The 24,565-nt window shown below is 44.8% G+C and overlaps 1 protein-coding gene across 1 annotated transcript in view; it reads left to right on the top strand.

The window, feature by feature from the left end:
- LOC311145294 (tandem C2 domains nuclear protein-like) overlaps positions 1–24,565 on the top strand; it is a gene marked incomplete at both ends in the record, with an annotated part of 34,429 nt that overhangs the window by 1,098 nt on the left and 8,766 nt on the right. Inside the window, 5 exons of the mRNA XM_084181528.1 lie at positions 4,716–4,804; positions 5,733–5,814; positions 12,713–12,822; positions 14,269–14,385; positions 15,951–16,142. Coding sequence (XP_084037654.1) covers positions 4,716–4,804; positions 5,733–5,814; positions 12,713–12,822; positions 14,269–14,385; positions 15,951–16,142 — 590 coding nt within the window. The remainder of the gene's footprint in view (positions 1–4,715; positions 4,805–5,732; positions 5,815–12,712; positions 12,823–14,268; positions 14,386–15,950; positions 16,143–24,565) is intronic.

Genomic DNA, 24,565 nt, shown 5'->3' with positions numbered 1-24,565 from the left:
TTATTACAACCACCATTGTCTGGGCTTTTCTAAGAGCGAAAAATGGGGTCTCGTCCAAAAATAGGGAAGGGTTTTCTAACTTATTTTTTGCTTTGGGGAGGGTTATGTGATTTTTTAAAAATTGGGAACAGGAGGGTAGTGCATTTTTTGTTGTTGTTTACATTACCCATTTTGCATGTTTTACTAGATAATTTCCTCCATATAGCCACATTTCCTCATCCGCTTGCAGGCACCTCCCCTATCAAGGTGTTTTGGTACTTAGTTCTTCTGCACGCTTAGTATCCAGTCCACTCTATCATACCCTCTATCCTAGTATCCAGTCCACTCTATCATACCCTCTATCCTAGTATCCAGTCCACTCTATCATACCCTCTATCCTAGTATCCAGTCCACTCTATCATACCCTCTATCCTAGTATCCAGTCCACTCTATCATACCCTCTATCCTAGTATCCAGTCCACTCTATCATACCCTCTATCCTAGTATCCAGTCCACTCTATCATACCCTCTATCCTAGTATCCAGTCCACTCTATCATACCCTCTATCCTAGTATCCAGTCCACTCTATCATACCCTCTATCCTAGTATCCAGTCCACTCTATCATACCCTCTATCCTAGTATCCAGTCCACTCTATCATACCCTCTATCCTAGTATCCAGTCCACTCTATCATACCCTCTATCCTAGTATCCAGTCCACTCTATCATACCCTCTATCCTAGTATCCAGTCCACTCTATCATACCCTCTATCCTAGTATCCAGTCCACTCTATCATACCCTCTATCCTAGTATCCAGTCCACTCTATCATACCCTCTATCATAGTATCCAGTCCACTCTATCATACCCTCTATCCATAGTGAGATTAGTGGTAGATGGATCGTTTGTCCAGATCTGCAATAGGTTAACTAGCAATCATACCACAGGTCCAGATCTGCAATAGGTTAAGTAGCAATCATACCACAGGTCCAGATCTGCAATAGGTTAACTAGCAATCATACCACAGGTCCAGATCTGCAATAGGTTAACTATCAATCATACCACAGGTCCAGATCTGCAATAGGTTAAGTAGCAATCATACCACAGGTCCAGATCTGCAATAAGTTAAGTAGCAATCATACCACAGGTCCAGATCTGCAATAGGTTAACTAGCAATCATACCACAGGTCCAGATCTGCAATAAGTTAAGTAGCAATCATACCACAGGTCCAGATCTGCAATAGGTTAACTAGCAATCATACCACAGGTCCAGATCTGCAATAGGTTAACTAGCAATCATACCACAGGTGCAGTGGAGAGGCCAGGTGCATCATTTAGCATGAAAGAACAGTCAAGACATGAGACACAAAAAGCTTCCCTATTGATCTAGTTTAGGCCATACAGATGTAATTTACTGTAAATGCATAGGGTGTTTGCCTTTCACGCCAGTGACCCGATTTCCCTTCCTTGTCCTGCCGTTTGCTACATTGGTGTCAGAAGTGGGATGGCGGCCATCGGAACACACGGCTCGGACGTGCTAGGGGGCTGAGTAGTCGAAGCACAGGGACGTGCCTTCAAGTACGTAGGGGGCAGTGTAGCAAACCTTGCTATATGAGCCACGTTACAATTCCCAGCAAGTGGGTTAACCCTATTGGCACGATGCGTAAGGTGTCTGTCTTTCTCGCCAGAGACCAGAGTTGTATTCCCTGCCCCACCGTTCGCTACAATACCAAAAGGCTAACATCTCTTGGTGAGGTCGCTAGGTGTTGTACAAAAGTTGTTTAGTATTATTACAAGGGGTACAGCTTTTTTTTTTCGCTGGCTCGACTCACTTTTCCAAAGAATAAATCCCCTATACAGTTAATGACATTTGTATGGCCTTAGGGACAGTAAAACTATCCTTCTCTAGCCTACAGCACCACAATGCAATGAATCATTGCATTATTGTTTTCAAGTGAGTACAATTGAGTACAATTCTACTCTAGGCTGTAAACTGCAGTGAAAATTCCATGTGGATCAGTTGTGGGTCCTACTCTGGACAGTTTATATGGTCTAGAAAGGCACAGTAGCAGGTAAGTCTGGCTGTATTTTTTACTTCTGATACTGATGCGCTGTCTGTTGCAGATCATCATTATCCCAAGTCCTCCTATATAGCGTAGCCACATGGGCCTATGCTTCCAGCAGGCCCAGTTATTCAGGAAAGCTTAACGTGCGTTCTGCCTCTTTTCTGATCCGAGTGGCTATTCCTCGACCTAGAACCTAACCTAACGCTTCAATATAGCCTAAATATGTGTTGTTTAATTTTTAAAGGGGCGGGTCTCCCATAGACACCAATGCAATAGCAGCTGGGTCTGGTCTCCTTAGTTAATTGACTTTCATTGAACCAGAAAAAAAAAACAGCTTGGCGTCTCACTTCCTCTTACCTTCTTCCGTCTCTGTCTGCAGCTTTTCGCTTTGCCCTACACTTGGTTACGTGAGCCATGGAGCAAATTCAAATAGGGGGTACAAACTTATGTTTCATTTACATTACATTTAAGTCATTTAGCAGACGCTCTTCTCTTATCCAGAGCGACTTACAAATTGGTGCATTCAACTTAGGATAGCCAGTGGGACAACCACCACTGGGGGAGGGGGGGTTTAGAAGGATTACTTTTATACTATTCCAGGTATTCCTTAAAGAGGTAGGGTTTCAAGTGTCTCCGGAAGGTGGTGAGTGACTCCGCTGTGCTGGCGTCGTGAGGGAGCTTGTTCCACCATTGGGGTGCCAGAGCAGCGAATAGCTTTGACTGGGCTGAGCGGGAACTGTGCTTCCGTAGAAGTAGGGGGGCTAGCAGGCCAGAGGTGGATGAATGTTTAGTGGATGAACAATTAATCAAATGGCCACCCTGACTATTTACATTGACCCCCCCCCCCTTTGTTTTTACACTGCTGCTACTCGCTGTTTATTATCTATGCATAGTCACTTTACCCCTACCTATATGTACAAATTACCTTGACTAACCTGTACCCCAGCACATTGACTTGGTACCGGTACCTCCTGTATATAGCCTTGTTGTTGTTATTTTATTATGTTACTTTTATTTATTTTTTACTTTCGTTTATTTAGTCAATATTTTCTTCACTCTTTCTTGAACTGCGTTGTTGGTTAAGGGCTTGTAAGTAAGCATTTCATGGTAAGGTCTACACCTGTTGTATTCAGCGCATGTGACAAATACAATTTGATTTGATTTGAGTTTGGAACACCTCCCCAAGATGAATATTACCAGAGCTTCATCTTATTCTTTCTGTTTCTATGGCAAATTCATGGTCACAATTTATGGAAGATGCCAAAACTTTGGATATAACAATAGATGTCAAAGACAATGGTTTCCCTGCATGCTTATGACAAATGCAGCTCCAGAAACAGCCATAGCCTAGCTGGCAAAGCTTTTGAATAAGGTGTAGCAACAACAGCTAACATTAGTTAGCTAGATAAGGTTAGCATGCTAGCTAGCTACACTGACAGCTGTCAGTGCCCTTGTTATTTCTCCACATAGAAATCACCCACAAACCATGATGAAGCGCTCGAAGTTGGTAATCGGTTAATGGTCGTTTATTGGTTGTGTGTGGTGCAATGCCACAGAAACCTGTCGGTGGAAAATCGTTATAAATAATTATAAATATAGCATCAAAATGTTACATCTGATTTCGCCCTGGTTGATCGTTGTCTGCAGCCGGCTCTGATCGTAGTGTAATGAGACAGGCAGGGAAGGTGAGGTCGTCCGCGGTGGTCCGTGAACCCTCAACTTCTGTCCCGTTAGCTCTGCGTGGCATCGACTGTGCCACAAAACCATGCTGAAGTGGTCAAGTCTATATCCACGTTTATAAACACAGGGTTACTACAGTTGTTGTTATTTGTGGTGGTAATCATTGTTTTTGAGTTATTTTTATGAGATGGGAGGGTGTGCACTTTGTTTTTTACAGTACAAGGGGAGGGTCATGTCAAATATTTGTTACGTTGGGGAGGGGGGTGTTTTAAAAAAATCTAACACTAACCCTGTACTGTAATAATGTGCACGGTATGAGCTTGATGCTCATTTCCAATAAATGTTGAGGGTCTGATTCTGGTGACATGATGATCGATGCTTGCCTTGACTGCCGTTTGACAAAGAAAAATATTATTGCTCTGACCATAATAATCTCATCATTTAGACTACCTTTATCTCCGAGTTGTTGTCTAGAGCGCAAGACCAGAGTAGGCACAATTTCTATTTAACGCAACAGTTTTTGTGACAAAACTATCCGTAGAGTTGAAAAAAGAAAACATCGGTACATAAAAACTTAAGCAAAAAAGTAAAATGTTCACTATATCACGCAATTATTTTTTTTATCTGCAACAAGGCGGTTTGGTGGAAACACCACTGGTGGGAAAATTCGCATATATTCTTTATGCAGATTTTTGAATATTCGCTTGAAGATCTGTCGCCAATTGGATGGAACCCTAGGTACTGTTTTGCATCTTCCGTTTTGGATTTTTCCAAATGTTCGACAGTTTGCGAATATGTACCCTTTACATTATTTTAGCGCGCGAGGAGAGACCAGGACCTCTGAATCAGGTGTGTAACTAGAATATCAGAAAAATTAAATAGAAAATTATCACTCTAAGAAAGGTTGACATTGCATAATCTAGATGTTCCTGTGTCTTAGTAACTGTTTGCTTGACTTTCACGTTGGGATAAATCCTCTTGGTTTGCTTGGCTTTCAGGTGGGGATATGAAGACTGGAAGACAGAGTCTGAGCAAATCCATGTTTGATCTGTCCAACTCCAGCCCTCACAGCCACATACAGGTGAGGTTTATGTTTATGTAATAACCAAACACCTGTATTATTTAACTCAGCACCGCCCCTGTAAACCAAGCCTAAATCCACCAATGAGCTGCCATACATATTTCTGTCCTCTTAAGTCATTGTGCGTCTCTTGTACTGTCAATGTTTTCATTGACCGTTACTCAACTCCCTGTCTGTAAAAGACGGAGCAAATCTCTGTTAATTGTGTTGAATGACGTGGTAATCAATTACAGTTATATGTAGTGTATTACAAAGGGTTTGGTTAGGGCTGTCTGGGTGGGTGGGGTTCTCTTAGCTGTATTAGTGATATAAGGGATATCGTGTTGTATTGTATCGTATCCGCTTGTCATTAACAACCCATTTGTTACCAGGTATATATATATATCGATAGTGAAGTCGTTATGAATACTCCGTCTCATGTCTCGCCCAAAACCACAATAAACATGACAATCTCTCGTACAGAACCTCGTGATAAATAACGTTATAAACTTCAGAGCTGCATGTGTTTCAGTCTGAACTGATGTTACTCCTGGACTTAAGTCCCAAATTGCATTCTATTGCCTTTATAGTGACCTATGGGCCATGGTCAAAAGAAGTGCACTATAAAGGAAATAGGCTGCCATTTGGGGCGTATATTGTACCTGGTTTATCCTGGCCAGAACTTTGTGATTAGAGTCTTTGGCTGTTCTTAGTGTGTCGTATTGTTTTTATAATGCCTTATTGGGGGAAACTACCTCTACAGCTGTTGCTGTGTAGTTTAGTGTAGTGTAATCATGCATACCGGTACATAATAATACAGAGGCTGTTTGAGCATCCTGTTCATGTCCTGTTGACTTTGCCTTGATGTCACGCACACAATGTTGTCGCTGTGTTTGTTGCGACAGCGTGTCTATTGTCTAACACATTGTGTTTGTTTGTCCTGATGCAGCGTTACGACCGTGTGTCCAGTGTCCAGAGCAGCAGTGCGTCATCCTCGAAGACGGAGTTACTGGAGAGCAGCCGTAGCCTTGGTAACCATTACACACACACACACACACACACGCACACCAGGGTTTCCGTTAGGAAAATGTGGCGCCGGACAACGTGACCGGGGAGATTTTAATTTAGCCACCATTTGAGAAATTTACCGGACCCATATGCATTGGGTGCATAACTCATTAGGGCGTCCACACACGGTGCTCAGAATGACAGAAATCACATTTAGATTATGGCAATGCATCTTAACAGAACATGCAACTCATGTAATGAAGCAGCCAATACAACTTCATTTTCAAACATTTGCCAAAATGCAATTTGCGGGATAACACCATTCTAAACAGCGCACCTTGGCAAACACCATTCTAAACAGCGCACCTTGGCAAACACCATTGTAAACAGCGCACCTTGGCAAACACCATTCTAAACAGCGCACCTTGGCAAACACCATTGTAAACAGCGCACCTTGGCAAACACCATTCTAAACAGCGCACCTTGGCAAACACCATTCTAAACAGAGCACCTTGGAAAACACCATTTAAACAGCGCACCTTGGCAAACACCATTCTAAACAGAGCACCTTGGAAAACACCATTTAAACAGCGCACCTTGGCAAACACCATTCTAAACAGAGCACCTTGGAAAACACCATTTAAACAGCGCACCAGGGAAAACCCCATTCTAAACAGCGCACCTTGGCAAACACCATTCTAAACAGCGCACCAGGGAAAACCCCATTCTAAACAGCGCACGTGTTAGCGGTTCCATATTAGACAGATGACAATCTCTGTTAGAAATGTAAGAGGGGGAATCTAAAGATGCAACAACTAGGATGGGATGCTAATATGACTGGGATGGGATGCTAATATGACTAGGATGGGATGCTAATATGACTAGGATGGGATGCTAATATGACTAGGATGGGTTGCTAATATGACTAGGATGGGATGCTAATATGACTAGGATGGGATGCTAATATGACTAGGATGGGTTGCTAATATGACTGGGATGGGATGCTAATATGACTAGGATGGGATGCTAATATGACTAGGATGGGTTGCTAATATGACTAGGATGGGATGCTAATATGACTAGGATGGGATGCTAATATGACTAGGATGGGGTTGCTAATATGACTAGGATGGGTTGCTAATATGACTAGGATGGGATGCTAATATGACTAGGATGGGTTGCTAATATGACTAGGATGGGTTGCTAATATGACTAGGATGGGATGCTAATATGACTAGGATGGGATGCTAATATGACTAGGATGGGATGCTAATATGACTAGGATGGGATGCTAATATGACTAGGATGGGATGCTAATATGACTAGGATGGGATGCTAATATGACTAGGATGGGATGCTAATATGACTAGGATGGGATGCTAATATGACTAGGATGTGTTGCTAATATGACTAGGATGGGTTGCTAATATGACTAGGATTGTGCCTTTGGCTTCTGGACAACGAAAGAAAGTTGATATGAAAACCAACACGCTTGTAGAATTTTTTTTCTCCAAAAGGTTTCTTCGGCTGTTCCCATAGAAGAACCCCTTTTAGATCCAGGTAGAACCCTTTTTGGTTCCCGGTATAACTATTTTGGGTTCCATCTAGAACCCTCTGTGGAAAGGGTTTTACATGAAACCCAAAAGTGTTCTACCTGGAACCAAAAAGGGTTCTTCAAAGGGTTCTCCTATGGGAACAGCCAAAGGACCATTTCAGGTTCTAGATAGAACCTTTTTTTTTTCTGAGAGTGTAAAACAGGAGAGAAATGTCATAGCGGTGGGTCCAATAGATATGAAAATACATTTGCTGAAATTATATAATTACTCCTGTCTATACAGAAATAAATTAAATCATTAAAAATACTTAACCAGAAAGCAAGACTTAGCCACATAGGAATCCAGAATCTTCTTTTGAATTTGGGCAGCGCGCGTGGTGATAGGTCTATCTGATTACTGAGTTGTTGCTGTCAGTGAAAAGCATCTTAAATATGTGTGAAGATAATGTGTCTTCAGGAACATTCAAAATGTTGAGACAACAAGGGGTGTGTGGCGAAGACACGGGCCAGTCTCTCTCCAGAATGGCTCAGCCGTCTCCCGCCAATTCTTGCGCATTCATTGTTAAATTGTGTGAATTGTTTGCCCTTAGATTTTTTATTTATTTATAAATTCCCCATTTAAATATGTCACCAGTAGTAAATGTACCGTTAATCCCCGTCATTTGGTTACATTCATTTATGTTAATGCATGTATTAATTGCAGTAATTTACCGTTCTCATTCTCGGAGCGGAAACGTTGTTTGCAGAGGTCACAACCTTCTACACTTGTCAGAAACAAGTTTTGGTTTATTTCATAACCATCAGTTATGAGATTTGTCCATTTTTTCATAGACTTCTGTATGGACTGCTCAATGTGAGCAATGAGCACATCTCAGATTTTTCTGTCCTGATAATGTTGAGGGAGCATGTGGTCCTGAGCATGCATAGAAGTAGGGTACTAGGGGGTAACTAGCCCCCCCCTATGAACAATGTCTAATTGCTGACAAAAAAGCAACATTTGGAGAACAAAAATAGTATGTGGATGGTCATGCTTAGGCGAATAAACTATAAAGGGAAATAAATGGCTACAGTTTACCCTTTTTTTGTTATTTCATGAAATGTTGTTTTTAGAAAAGGGGCGTTTTTTTTAAAGTACCGGGGTAACCGGGGGTGCCAGTTACCCCGGTAGAAGATTATGGCATAGGGTTTCACACAAGTGTGTTAAAATCCATTTAATCCGTTTTATTTAGAATTTCTTTAATAATAATAATAATAATAATAATATGCCATTTAGCAGACGCTTTTATCCAAAGCGACTTAGTCGTGCGTGCATACATTTTTGTGTATGGGTGGTCCCGGGGATCGAACCCACTACCTTAGCGTTACAAGCGCCGTGCTCTACCAGCTGAGCTACAGAGGACCACGAATAAGTAATACTTCAAAGCTAAGTCGAGTTGTCTTATTTTAATTATTTAAATAAAATATGGGGGGGAAATGGTGTTTCACATGTTACCATTAATATCTGCACTATGAGGAGATTTGATGTAAAGTCCCTCTTTTTAACTCATCTGCACATTAATTTTCTTTGTTCTTTCTTTGTTGTTCATTTTCCATACAATTGCACTAAATAATATTTGAATAATGCAAGATTTTAAATCCCAGCAGTCTTTAAAATGACATTCAGGAGCAAAAGGTTTTCAATAGTTGTTTTTAATTCATACAAAAAATTATAATTGGAATGGGATATAACTAATAACAGTAAATAACATTGGAATATAACATTTAATAACAATAACTTAACTAATTAACTCAGTGTAACATTGATGTGTGAATTCTCTTATGCTCTGCTATGCTATTGCACAATTCTAATTTGTACATAGGTCATAAATAAAGCTATCTCCAGTCAAACTGGAGCACAACTCATGAGTCCACCTCCTTCACTGCTCACACCTAACCCAGCCCCCACCTGTGACTGAAAACAGGGGGGGGGGGGGGGGAGATGCCAACTGAAAAGCTCTCTCTTAAAAACGTAGCTAGCTATCTAGCTATATGACATAAAATGCTGTGTGAAATAGCTAAAAGGCTATAAAGTAACATTAACTGTAAAGCTATCAGTCACTAGTTGAAACATTTAGAACTGCAGTTATGTTACACTAGCTTTTTAATGCATTTGACCTCAGACGATCTGGTAGTAAGGTTGCTAGCTAGCAATCCTAGCAGCTTATGCTAACTAGCTAGCTGGCTAGCATTTACTGCTAGTGAAGTTGCTAGATAGCAAGTTAGCATAAACGAGTGCTAACTGGGCCAGTCATTGTCTAAACGACGGGTAGAAACACATTCATAACCATAAAGTGGTATCTACCCCCCAGGGGCCCCAACACACTCATCCAACATATTACTACTTTACTAAAAATGATCTACATTTTTCTCTCTAAACATGTGGATTATTTATCTTAAGGCTTTCCTACTTGTATATTTAAAAAAAAAACAATTATAGATCTACGTCATTAGAATATACCTACAACTTTTTCAAAATTTCAAAAAATTTGATCAACTTACCACAAAATCGTTTTGTTGTAATATCTCCAAAAGTTGTGATGACACAGAGGAAATGTTTTGTTGAGCAATAGCAGTGGAAGCCAGGGAAAGTGTTGGGGAAATAATTTGGTGACATCTTATGGTCTTAATGTGAATTACAGGGGAGGGGGGGCAGTTACCACATAGTACCCTACCTGGCCTGCTGCTTGGAAATGTAGTAAAGTGTTTTTTTGCGAATGATACTATTAAAAAATATATAGTTCCTCATAGTAAGCTATTTGAAAAATCTTTCCAGCAATCTCCCCTACGATAATCACCAATCCTCGGTGTGAAAGAGCAATGGAAGTTATAGGCCTACTGCTGCATTGGCCTATAGGCTGTGAGTTCCATGCGCTCATTTCTTTAGCCGGGAGACCCATGGGGCGGCGCACAATTGGCCCAGCGTCGTCCAGGGTAGGGGAGGGAATGGCCGGCAGAAATGTAGCTCAGTTGGTAGAGCATGGCGTTTGCAACGCCAGGGTTGTGGGTTCATTTCCAGTATAAAGAAAAAAAATATATATATAAAAAATATATATATATACTATAAAAAATAACAAAAAACACAAAACAAAAAAACATGTAATGTATGCACTCACTTACTGTAAGTCGCTCTGAATAAGAGCGTCTGCTAAATGACTAAAAATACAAAAAAATGTAAAAAATGTTATTATTGAAATTAAACTGTTCTACGCAAATGTGCATATGAAAATCATAACTGCCATGTAGAAACGGTAGGATAAATTGTAAGCTTCCCCAAACTTGAAACTCACGCGCCACCTATGAAGTCTTTATAAAATAATTGTCTCCAAGTTTCCATGGTTGGATTTTGCCTAAAGGCTACTTTGAAGCAAGGTAAGACATGCCTCATAATATGAAATAAAACATTCAGGTTTTAAACAATTAAGTATGTTTTCAAAATGAGTACTGTCTCCAGCTCACATTGTAAAGTGATGGGTGAGGCGCTGATAGCCTGTTGCCTGCATTTGAATGGTGAATGGGAGGCCACTTCAATGACCAGTTGAGAAATAAAAATAGTAGCTCTTTTAAATCATACACCAAAACTGTTTTTAACACGCGATTGCATTTAGAGATGTTGCGCTTGAGATCATTCTGCTCTGCCTGCTCAGTATTGAGAAATCGTGAAATGGAAGACACAGTAATTACTTCCAAATGTTTTCACATAGGTCGGTCTAGTCGGTCGCTCCAGGGTCGGCAGCATTCCAATGCTTAGATAACACTGTGGACTCTCAACATAAAGACAGACATTTCCCCAGCTAGACGGGCAGGCAGCTTGTTTCTAGACATTTCCCCAGCTAGAGAGGCAGGCAGCTTGTTTCTAGACATTTCCCCAGCTAGACAGGCAGGCAGCTTGTTTCTAGACATTTCCCCAGCTAGACGGGCAGGCAGCTTGTTTCTAGACATTTCCCCAGCTAGACAGGCAGGCAGCTTGTTTCTAGACATTTCCCCAGCTAGAGAGGCAGGCAGCTTGTTTCTAGACATTTCCCCAGCTAGACGGGCAGGCAGCTTGTTTCTAGACATTTCCCCAGCTAGACGGGCAGGCAGCTTGTTTCTAGACATTTCCCCAGCTAGAGAGGCAGGCAGCTTGTTTCTAGACATTTCCCCAGCTAGACAGGCAGGCAGCTTGTTTCTAGACATTTCCCCAGCTAGACAGGCGGGCAGCTTGTTTCTAGACATTTCCCCAGCTAGACAGGCAGGCAGCTTGTTTCTAGACATTTCCCCAGCTAGACAGGCAGGCAGCTTGTTTCTAGACATTTCCCCAGCTAGAGAGGCAGGCAGCTTGTTTCTAGACATTTCCCCAGCTAGACGGGCAGGCAGCTTGTTTCTAGACATTTCCCCAGCTAGACGGGCAGGCAGCTTGTTTCTAGACATTTCCCCAGCTAGACAGGCAGGCAGCTTGTTTCTCACTGTAACAAAGTGTTGACTTGTGTACAAACAAATTGCTTGTATATACACTACATGAACATCTCATTCCAAAATCATGGGCATTAATATGGAGTTGGTCCCCCCTTTGCTGCTATAACAGCCTCCACTCTTCTGGGAAGGCTTTCCACTAGATGTTGGAACATTGCTGCAGGGACTTGCTTCCATTCTGTCACAAGAGCATTAGTGATCCACTGATGTTGGGCGATTAGGCCTGGCTCGCAGTCGGCGTTCCAATTCATCCCAAAGGTGTTCGATGGGGTTGAGGTCAGGGCTCTGTGCAGGCCAGTCAAGTTCTTCCACACCGATCTAAAAAAAACCTCTCTGTATGGACCTTACTTTGTGCACGGGGGAATTATCATGCGGAAACAGGAAAGGGCCTTCCCCAAACTGTTGCCACAACGTTGAAAGCACAGAATCGTCTAGAATGTCATTGTATGCTGTAGTGTTAAGATTTCCGTTCACTCATACAATCATGGTCACCAAATCATCTCCAGCTTCCAATTGGCTCATTCATCTCCTCCCCCCCTGTAACTATTCCCCAGGCCGTTGCTGTCAATGAGAATGTGTTCTCAGTCAACTTACCTGGTTAAATAAAATAAAAATATATAGCTTACCCTTAGAAAAAAAAGTGCTATCTAGAACCAAAAAGGGTTATTCGGCTGTCCCCATAGGAGAACCCTTTAAAGAACGCTTTTTGGGTTCAATGTAGAACCCTTTCCACAGAGGGTTCTACCTGGAACCAAAAAGGGTTCTAATATGGGGACAGCCGAGGAAACCTTTTGGAACCTTTTTTTTTCTTAGAGTGTGGGTTACAACGTTGTGTTTTCCATTGAGCTAACGTATGTCTCTGTGTGCTTGTCTTGTAGAGTCCATCACGTTGTCAGGGGATGAGAGATGGCAGAGAGATCTGGGGAAGGTGTGTGTCCGGCTGAGTTACCAAGAGGCCCTGGAGCAGGTGTGGATCACGTTGGTACAGGTACGGTTACAGGCCGGGAGGAGGGGTGAGGATGGGGGGGGGATTGGGGGGCTAAAGGGCCCATTGTACCTGGCTGAATGGGGCCTCTGTCTCAGACTGTTGGAACAGAAACCAGGACCCAGAAACTCCATCTCAATATCTCCTCTCTCTTCACAAGTCACTGCTCTGTTAATTTTTTTACATTTTTAGTCATTTAGCAGACGCTCTTATCCAGAGCGACTTACATCAGCAATTAGGGTTAAGTGCCTTGCTTAAGGGCACATCGACAGATTTTTCACCTAGTCGGCTCGGGGATTAGAACCAGCGACCTTTCGGTTACTGGCACAACGCTCTTAACCACTAAGCTACCTGCCGCCCTAACTTCTGAGAGGTTACTCACTAGTAATGATGAACAACAATTTCCGTTCCAAACAAAACTTTAAAGGGTCACAGTCATCTGATCATATAACAGAACTAAAACAGCGTAGATACACTAGCAAATAAATGACATGAGACACAAGTCCCTGTATAATAAATACACTATGATACCTAGCCAGCCCTCTTACTATGTAGCCACACCTCAAACTCTGTAGCCACACCCCCAACTCTGTAGCCACCCCCCCAACTCTGTAGCCACCCCCCAACTATGTAGCCACCCCCCAACTATGTAGCCACCCCCCCAACTCTGTAGCCACACCTCTAACTTTGTAGCCACACCTCCAACTCTGTAGCCACACCTCCAACTATGTAGCCACTCCTCCAACTCTGTAGCCACACCTCCAACTATGTAGCCACCCCCCCAACTATGTAGCCACTCCTCCAACTCTGTAGCCACACCTCCAACTCTGTAGCCACCCCCCCAACTCTGTAGCCACACCTCTAACTTTGTAGCCACCCCCCAACTATGTAGCCACCCCCCAACTATGTAGCCACACCTCCAACTATGTAGCCACCCCCCAACTCTGTAGCCACACCTCTAACTTTGTAGCCACACCTCCAACTCTGTAGCCACACCTCCAACTATGTAGCCACTCCTCCAACTCTGTAGCCACACCTCCAACTATGTAGCCACCCCCGCAAATATGTAGCCACACCTCCAACTCTGTAGCCACACCTCCAACTCTGTAGCCACACCTCCAACTATGTAGCCACACACCCAACTCTGTAGCCACACCTCCAACTATGTAGCCACCCCCCAACTCTGTAGCCACACCTCTAACTCTGTAGCCACACCTCCAACTATGTAGCCACACCCCCAACTCTGTAGCCACACCTCCAACTATGTAGCCACCCCCCCCCCCAACTCTGTAGCCACACCTCTAACTCTGTAGCCAGACCTCTAACTCTGTAGCCACACCCCCAACTATGTAGCCACACCTCTAACCCTGTAGCCACACCTCTAACTCTGTAGCCACACCTCCAACTATGTAGCCACACCTCCAATTCTTCTTCCTCTCCTTCTCTCAGTGTAAGGATGTGTCCCTCGCTCAGGACAGCAGTGAGCAGCAGAAGATTGGCTTTAAAGGCATCATCACTATGACCAAACCAGTACAGTTCAAGAGCTCCGTGAAGGAAGGCTCTCCGGTAAGTTATTTAGCGCATCCCAACCACATCTTAGCCTGGTACCAGATCTGTTTGTGCTGTCATACCAACTCCTATGATCAGTGATGTAGGAAAGACAACACAAACAGATCTGGCACCAGGTAACTCTATGTACTGTACAACTCCAATCACATCTAGATAGACTAGCATCAGCCTGGTGGTCCCATACCTGCTTGTGTTGTAGGCCTATAGCAAACTCCTAAACATGCAATGACCTTGGGAGTTGAAAAGAAGAAGGCACAAAGAGATCTGGAACCAGGCTACTCCAGCATCACCTCACCTATCTAAAACACTGGACCACTGATGGTCAGTTATCTAATAGCTTCACATCCAATCCAAGTAGCAGTTCTGACTCCCATTCTAGACATTGGTGCTCTGTTTGATAGAGAGGAAAGGTAATTCTCTCTGGCAGCTGATATCATTCCCCTGGGCATTACATTACCTGCTCAGGGCCTGTATCCACAAAGTGTCTCAGAGTAGGAGTGCTGTTCTGGGATCAGTTTTGCCTTTTAGATCAAAATTAATAAGATTATATGGACAGATCCTAGATCACTGCCAGCAGCATAAGGGTTAAAAAAATCAATAAAAAAATCAGCGCGCCTACTCTAAGAGGCATTGTGGGTAGGGGCCCAGACCTGACCACTGCCAAGGAAGATAGAGAGAGATCTCCTCAGAGCTCTAATATTCCTTGACCACGTCGCTGGCTGTAGTTCTCACCGACGTTTAGCCTCTCTTCTGGCACAGTGTTTTTCTGTTGTTGAGCTGTTGCAGGCCTGAAAAGTCTGACTGATTTATTTGGCCTGGAATTAGTTTGTGCCAGTGAATACAGTGACATACCCCAGGGAATCTAAGGGACAACGGGGTTCATTCATTTGCACTGTTGAGGCTCTTCGCTCCACTAGGAGCTACAAGGAAGTGGGTAAGTAAGTCAAGAAACAAAGTGATTCTCTGATAGCGGACTACCAGACAGAGCCAGAGTGGACTACCGTATAAGGGCTCTGTTCAAGCTTTACAGATTCCACAATATAAATGTAAATGTAATTTCAGATTGAGCCGACATATGCAGCGTTTACCATGAATGCAGTCTCCGCTAAAGCAGGAACATTTGCCTTTAAATTTCAATCACACTGTAAAGTTTAACTTCCGCGATGTGGATTGAATAGAACTCTTATCTTCTTTCTCTGCTCCCTCCCTCCCTCCCTCCCTCCCTCCCTCCCTCCCTCCCTGCCTGCCTGCCTGCCTGCCTGCCTGCCTGCCTGCCTGCCTGCCTGCCTGCCTGCCTGCCTCCCTCCCTCCCTCCCTCCCTCCCTCCCTCCCTCCATCCCTCCCTCCCTCCCTCCCTCCCTCCCTCCCTCCCTCCCTCCCTCCCTCCCTCCCTGCCTGCCTGCCTCCCTCCCTCCCTCCCTCCCTCCCTCCCTCCCTCCCTGCCTCCCTCCCTCCCTCCCTCCCTCCCTCCCTCCCTCCCTCCCTCCCTCCCTGCCTGCCTCCCTCCCTCCCTCCCTCCCTCCCTCCCTCCCTCCCTCCCTCCCTCCCTCCCTCCCTCCTAGGACACAGTCTTCATGGAGACCTTTGTGTTTGCGTTGCGGCTGCAACAGCTGCGTTGCAGTGGTCTGGTCCTCCGGCTGCAGACCCACCACCCCAGGAAGAGGACGGTGGCAGAGTGTGTCCTCTCCCTCAGACAGCTGGGCCCTGAGGAGGCACAGCACTGGATGGAGCTCAGCCCCCCCTCCAAGACCCCTGTGAGTGTGGATTTATACAGCATAGAAATAGACAGACTAGAATGTACATTCCAACTCCGTGGCCTTGTCGTTAGTGTCCGTCCTGAGATTGGAAGGTTGTGGAGTTCGATCCCCGGCCCGAGTCATTAAGATTAAGTTCACGTTATTGGTCGATTGTGACTTCCGCTTTTAACCCAACCCCTCCGAAAGACACACATACACACACGTACAGGTTTTGGAGAGGTGCGGGGGGGGGGGGGGTTAAGTGCCTTGCTCAAGGGCACAACGGCAGGCAACGGCATCTAGGATTTGATACCAGCAACCCTCCGGTTGCCAGCTCACTTCCCGCCAGATTTTTACTGTCAGACCGGGATTCGAACACTCCGGTTGTTGAATAGCCTCTTTACCGCTACACCAAAGACTCTAAAAATGGGACCCAATGCGTTCCTGTTTGGCACTCAGCATTAAAGAGATGAATTGGGGGTAAGGCCCTGTGATAGACTAGCGTCCTGTCCAGGGGACGTACTTGGACATCAAGCTGCCTAACACTACATAAACAGGAGATAGACTAGTGTCCTGTCCAGGGGGTGTACTTGTACATCAAGCTGCCGCACTACAGAAACAGGAGATAGACTAGCGTCCTGTCCAGGGGGTGTACTTGGACATCAAGCTGCCTCACTACAGAAACAGGAGATAGACTAGCGTCCTGTCCAGGGGGTGTACTGTACATCAAGCTGTCTCATTATAGAAACAGGAGATAGACTAGTGTCCTGTCCAGGGGGTGTACTGGTACATCAAGCTGTCTCATTATAGAAACAGGAGATAGACTAGTGTCCTGTCCAGGGGGTGTACTGTACATCAAGCTGTCTCACTACAGAAACAGGAGATAGACTAGTGTGCTGTCCAGGGGACGTACTTGTACATCAAGCTGCCTCACTACAGAAACAGGAGATAGACTAGTGTCCTGTCCAGGGGACGTACTTGTACATCAAGCTGCCTCACTACAGAAACAGGAGATAGACTAGCGTCCTGTCCAGGGGGTGTACTTGGACATCAAGCTGCCTCACTACAGAAACAGGAGATAGACTAGCGTCCTGTCCAGGGGGTGTACTGTACATCAAGCTGTCTCATTATAGAAACAGGAGATAGACTAGTGTCCTGTCCAGGGGGTGTACTGGTACATCAAGCTGTCTCATTATAGAAACAGGAGATAGACTAGTGTCCTGTCCAGGGGGTGTACTGTACATCAAGCTGTCTCACTACAGAAACAGGAGATAGACTAGTGTGCTGTCCAGGGGACGTACTTGTACATCAAGCTGCCTCACTACAGAAACAGGAGATAGACTAGTGTCCTGTCCAGGGGGTGTACTGGTACATCAAGCTGCCTCACTACAGAAACAGGAGATAGACTAGCGTCCTGTCCAGGGGGTGTACTTGTACATCAAGCTGTCTCATTATAGAAACAGGAGATAGACTAGCGTCCTGTCCAGGGGGTGTACTGTACATCAAGCTGTCTAACACTACATAAACAGGAGATAGACTAGTGTCCTGTCCAGGGAGTCTACTTGTACATCAAGCTGCCTCACTACAGAAACAGGAGATAGACTAGTGTCCTGTCCAGGGGGTGTACTGTACATCAAGCTGCCTCACTACAGAAACAGGAGATAGACTAGCGTCCTGTCCAGGGGGTGTACTGTACATCAAGATGCCTCACTACAGAAACAGGAGATAGACTAGTGTCCTGTCCAGGGGTTGTACTGTACATCAAGCTGCCTCACTACAGAAACAGGAGATAGACTAGTGTCCTGTCCAGGGGGTGTACTGGTACATCAAGCTGCCTCACTACAGAAACAGGAGATAGACTAGCGTCCTGTCCAGGGGGTGTACTGTACATCAAGCTGCCTCACTACAGAAACAGGAGATAGACTAGCGTCCTGTCCAGGGGGTGTACTGTACATCAAGCTGCCTCACTACAGAAACAGGAGATAGACTCCTGCTCCTATGAGCTGTTCTCACTTTACTTTAGAATGTACATTCCCATTCAAGTATACACCCAGATCCTACATCTGTTAACACCCAGATCCTACATCTGTATACACCCAGATCCTACATCTGTAAACATCCAGATCCTACATCTGTAAACACCCAGATCCTACATCTGTATAAACCCAGATCCTACATCTGTATACACCCAGATCCTACATCTGTATACACCCATGCATGTACAGTCCAATTGCAGTGGCCTAAGTTGCTTTGCCTATTCCAGCTGTTGTAGTTCTATATTTTTGTTGAGAACTGGCCTCTGCAGGGATGGGGTTTTGACCTGGTTGAGAACTGACCTCTGCAGGGATGGGGTTATGACCTGGTTGAGAACTGACCTCTGCAGGGATGGGGTTATGACCTGGGTGAGAACTGACCTCTGCAGGGATGGGGTTATGACCTGGTTGAGAACTGACCTCTGCAGGGATGGGGTTATGACCTGGTTGAGAACTGACCTCTGCAGGGATGGGGTTATGACATGGTTGAGAACTGACCTCCTTGGGGATGGGGTTATGACCTGGTTGAGAACTGACCTCCTTGGGGATGGGGTTATGACCTGGTTGAGAACTGACCTCCTTGGGGATGGGGTTATGACCTGGTTGAGAATGGGGCTGTGTTCATAGGGCATACCGGAGAAAAATGTAAAAGGAAAACTAATGTTTCTTATGGGACAAGTTCACCAAGTACCTCCGTTTTTCATTCCATTTATGAGTGTTTTCTCAGTGTTTTTCTTTTGTGCCTACTGAACAGCTGTCCTCTGACTAGGTAAAATACACTCTGCTAGGGACCTGTCCTCTGACTAGGTAAAATACACTCTGCTAGGGACCTGTCCTCTGCTAGGGACCTGTCCTCTGACTAGGTAATATACACTCTGCTAGGGAACTGTCCTCTGCTAGGGACCTGTCCTCTGACTAGGTAATATACACTCTGCTAGGGAACTGTCCTCTGCTAGGGACCTGTCCTCTGACTAGGTAATATACACTCTGCTAGGGACCTGTCCTCTGCTAGGGACCTGTCCTCTGACTATGTAAAATACACTCTGCTAGGGACCTGTCCTCTGCTAGGGACCTGTCCTCTGACTAGGTAAAATACACTCTGCTAGGGACCTGTCCTCTGCTAGGGACCTGTCCTCTGACTAGGTAATATACACTCTGCTAGGGACATGTCCTCTGACTAGGTAATATATACTCTGCTAGGGACCTGTCCTTTGCTAGGGACCTGTCCTCTGCTAGGGACCTGTCCTCTGACTAGGTAATATACACACTGCTAGGGACCTGTCCTCTGCTAGGGACCTGTCCTCTGACTATGTAAAATACACTCTGCTAGGGACCTGTCCTTTGCTAGGGACCTGTCCTCTGACTAGGTAATATACACTCTGCTAGGGACCTGTCCTCTGACTAGGTAAAATACACTCTGCTAGGGACCTGTCCTCTGCTAGGGACCTGTCCTCTGCTAGGGACCTGTCCTCTGACTAGGTAATATACACTCTGCTAGGGACCTGTCCTCTGCTAGGGACCTGTCCTCTGCTAGGGACCCGTCCTCTGCTAGGGACCTGTCCTCTGCTAGGGACCTGTCCTCTGACTAGGTAATATACACTCTGCTAGGGACCTGTCCTCTGCTAGGGACCTGTCCTCTGACTAGGTAATATACACTCTGCTAGGGACCTGTCCTCTGCTAGGGACCCGTCCTCTGCTAGGGACCTGTCCTCTGCTAGGGACCTGTCCTCTGACTAGGTAATATACACTCTGCTAGGGACCTGTCCTCTGCTAGGGACCTGTCCTCTGACTAGGGACCTGTCCTCTGACTATGGTAATATACACTCTGCTAAGGACCTGTCCTCTGCTAGGGACCTGTCCTCTGCTAGGGACCTGTCCTCTGTAAGGATACCATTCTACACTCTGACCTGTCCTCTGAGTGTACATTACCTAGTCAGAGGACAGGTCCCTAGCAGAGGACAGGTCCCTAGCAGAGGACAGGTCCCTAGCAGAGGACAGGTCCCTAGTCAGAGGACAGGTCCTTAGCAGAGGACAGGTCCCTAGCAGAGGACAGGTCCCTAGCAGAGGACAGGTCCCTAGTCAGAGGACAGGTCCTTAGCAGAGGACAGGTCCCTAGCAGAGGACAGGTCCCTAGCAGAGGACAGGTCCCTAGTCAGAGGACAGGTCCTTAGCAGAGGACAGGTCCTTAGCAGAGGACAGGTCCCTAGCAGAGGACAGGTCCCTAGCAGAGGACAGGTCCCTAGTCAGAGGACAGGTCGCTAGCAGAGGACAGGTCCTTAGCAGAGGACAGGTCCCTAGCAGAGGACAGGTCCCTAGCAGAGGACAGGTCCCTAGCAGAGGACAGGTCCCTAGTCAGAGGACAGGTCGCTAGCAGAGGACAGGTCCCTAGCAGAGGACAGGTCCCTAGCAGATGTCATCCTTACAATGGTAATGTCATGCTAATGTTACGTAAGAGCCCACTCTCTGTAGCAACATTGGTTTGGGGTACCAAATGGCACCCTATTCCCTATGTAGTGCACTACTTTTGATCAGAGCCGTATGGACCCTGGTCGAAAGGAGGTGCACTAACTAGGGAATAGGGTGCCATTTGGGACGCAGTCATCATCTGATTCTGAAGTCTGAGCGACCTGAGCTTTGTACTCATGAATCCATTTAGCATTGTGTTTCAAAACGGTGCTTAAACAAATAATGGGTATGTTCTGTGGACACATGGTATGATTGTGGGAACACGTTGTGATTCTAAATACTGTATATATATTTAGGTAAATCACATTTTGACTGTAGTTTAATGTAGTCTTCTTCCTTGGTCTCTGGCCAAGAGGAAATGCCTGTAGAATGGGAAAAGCCTGTGACTTATAATATATGCAATCTATTCTCTGTGGCTATGCTCTGTGTATCTTCCTGTTATAACTCCTTATCGGGACAGTATGTAAAGAACAAAATGTACGTGTGTCAAGTCATAAAACAATGTTTTTCTTTGTTGATTATTAAAAGCTGTTGGCATATTGAGTAACATGTCAATATTGATATACTGACAGAGCCTCTCTGGGGTTGATCTGGGAAAGCAGTGGGTAATTGTTAGAGACGTTTTAGGGAAACAGAAACTGGAGGTGAAAGGTTTATTGGAAAAAGCCATCAGGCTGTGGTTGGGATGGATGGTGGAATTGTGAGGCCTGGAAAGTAGGTCAAACCTCAAACAATTCAGGGGGGAGGGAGGGAGGGAAGGAGAGAGAGAGATAGAGACGTAGTAGGATTTAATCTTATTCCTGTTTTGACTGTTTGATGGCTCGTTGGAGGTCGTAGCAGGATTTCATAAAAGCGTCCCGCTCCTTGAAAGCGGCAGCTCTAGCCTTTAGTTCGGTGCGGATGTTGCCTGTAATCCATGGCTTCTGGTTGGGATATGTACGTACGGTCACCGTGGGGACGACGTCGTCGATGCAGTTATTAATGAACCCGGTGACTAATGTAGTAAACTCCTCAATGTTATCGTATGAATCCTGGAACATATTCCAGTCTGTGCTAGAGAAACATTCCTGTAGCTTAGCGGACCACTTCTGTGTCGAGCGCGTCACTGGTACTTCCTGTTTGAGTTTTGTGCTTGTAAGCAGGAATCACAGGAGGATAGAGTTATGGTCAGATTTGCCAAATGGAGGGTGAGGGAGAGCTTAAAATAAAAAAAAGTAAAGGTAAATCCACTTTAGGTATAATAATTTAGGTATTTAAATTAAATTAAATTAAATAATAATTATAATAGATTATAATAAATAATAATAATAAATAAAATTTAAATTAAATAAAATAATAATTTAGGTATTTAAATATAATAATTTAGGTATTTAGGTATTTATAAGTAAAGGAGTAAAGGTGATCTAGAGTTTTTTTTCGCCTCTGGTTGCAAAGTAAATATACTGTTAAAAATGAGGAAAGACATATTTCAGTTTCCCTGCATTAAAGTCCCCGGCCACTAGGAGCGCCGCCTCTGAATGAGCTTTTTCTTGTTTGCTTATGGCCCTATACAGCTGGTTGAGTGTTGTCTTAGTGCCAGCATCAGTTTGTGGTGGTAAATAGACGGCTACGAAGAATATAGATGAAAACTCTCTTGGTGTGGCTACAGCTCTTCGACCTCTGTAACGGCATCTCCTCTTCATACGAATGACAGGGATTTGGGCCTGGTCCGGGAGGAGCAGTATATCCTTCGCATCAGACTCATTAAAGAAAAAATCCTTGTCCAGTTTGAGGTGAATAATCGCTGTTCTGATGTCCAGAAGCTCTTTTTGGTCATAAGAAACGATAGTGGAAACATTATGTACCAAGAAAAATCAAAAACAGCACAAAAAACACACAAAATACCACAATTGGTCAGGAGCCCGTAAAATGGCGGCCATCCCCTCTGGCACCATTCAGTTTCATTCTAGGTCATAGCTTTAAGGTCAGAGGTCAAGACTCACCCTGCCCCAGAGTGGCTGGCGATCTCCTCGAAGGGGGCGGTCTGAAACCTCTCTACCACCAGCCTCCTCTTCTCCCTCTCCTGCTCTTCACCATTCACACTATCCACTGAGAGAGAGAGAGAAAGAGAGAGAGAGAGAGAGAGAGAGAGAGAGAGAGAGAGAGAGAGAGAGAGAGAGAGAGAGAGAGAGAGAGAGAGAGAGAGAGAGAGAGAGAGAGAGAGAGAGAGAGAGAGAGAGAGAGAGAGAGAGAGAGAGAGAGAGACTTATAGCAGAGAGAGAGAGAGAGACAGAGATACAGAGAGAGAGACAGAGAGAGCGAGAGAGACAGAGACAGAGAGATCGAGAGAGAGAGAGAGATGATTTTATCCAAAGTTACTAGCAATAACTATAAGACATATTCAGTATGTGGTCGGTGTGTGTGTTTGTGTGTGAGTCAATCTTACCGATGGCATTCTTCAGAGTCTCAAAGGTGATCTGCTCTGCTGGAGACTTCTGTGGACAACAAGGATAGTAATGAGAGAGTTAGCCTGGGATTCAATCAGATCAGCAGTAACCTGCGCTAGCCCACAAACACATAGCTTTTCATTGCTTTTCTTTTGGCGGTGTCGGAGGTGTAACTGTGTTAGAGCTGTCAAATCCACAAGCATCTCCTGGCGTTAGGCTACCTATCGTGGCCATTGGCACTGGATGCACCGAGCCGCATTAGTAGAAATCCCATGTAGCCGGGTTACAAGTTGGAAGACTGGAATGTGTGATACACACCTCCATTAGGTTGATATACAGCCTTATTATTTTGTTTAATTATTTTAAATATGAGTTGTCATAGAATTGGGAATTACAAAACTAGAATGAACATTAACCTTCTTGTAAATGGTATAAAAGGTCAGCCATTTTGGTCAGGGAGTTGGTCAACCATGGTTTGCCAGTGCTGTGATAAGATATTGTGTAAAACAATGGATTTGAAGACTTTATCTGCACTGTATGTTTGTTAGCTAGCTAGCCAGCCAGCCAGTCTTAGAGGAAGAGCTTGTTGAGTGTTAGTGGCAGCATGGGTTTGTGGTGGTACATAGACAGCTAGTCTTAGTGCCAGCATGGGTTTGTGATGGTACATAGACAGCTAGTCTTAGTGGCAGCATGGGTTTGTGGTGGTAAATAGACAGCTAGTCTTACTGGCAGCATGGGTTTGTGATGGTACATAGACAGCTAGTCTTAGTGGCAGCATGGGTTTGTGATGGTACATAGACAGCTAGTCTTAGTGGCAGCATGGGTTTGTGGTGGTAAATAGACAGCTAGTCTAGTGGCAGCATGGGTTTGTGGTGGTAAATAGACAGCTAGTCTAGTGGCAGCATGGGTTTGTGATGGTACATAGACAGCTAGTCTTAGTGGCAGCATGGGTTTGTGATGGTACATAGACAGCTAGTCTTAGTGGCAGCATGGGTTTGTGATGGTACATAGACAGCTAGTCTTAGTGGCAGCATGGGTTTGTGGTGGTAAATAGACAGCTAGTCCTAGTGGCAGCATGGGTTTCTGGTGGTAAATAGACAGCTACGAAAAATATAGATAAAACTCAGCAGCCCAATTCTGACCTATTTTGCACTAATTGGTCTTTTGACCAATCAGATCAGTTCTGAAAATTATCTGATGTTAAAAGATCTGATGTGATCGGTCAAATAGACCAATTAGTGGGAGAAAAAACATCTGAATTGGGCTGCCTGTGTAAATGCAGCCACTGAGACAGAGAGAAAGAGAGATGGAGAGAAAGAGTTTGGCTGATAATGGGTCAGTATCTGGGAAAATGATGTCATAAATGGGGGGGCTGTTTTGTTTCTGCGGTCCAGAAGTCAGACACAAATCATCATTACGCTCTCTCAGAAAAGAGACATCCAATTCTTCCTAGAAAACGAGCACATGTTGTTAGACCATACAATTTAGGCTTTACGTAACACTCATAAAAACACCA

This window comes from Coregonus lavaretus (assembly GCF_964263955.1).
Source record: "Coregonus lavaretus genome assembly, chromosome: 18".
Taxonomy (NCBI): domain Eukaryota; kingdom Metazoa; phylum Chordata; class Actinopteri; order Salmoniformes; family Salmonidae; genus Coregonus; species Coregonus lavaretus.
The sequence above is the reverse complement of the archived record's forward strand: the minus strand, read 5'-3'. Positions and strand labels throughout refer to the sequence as shown.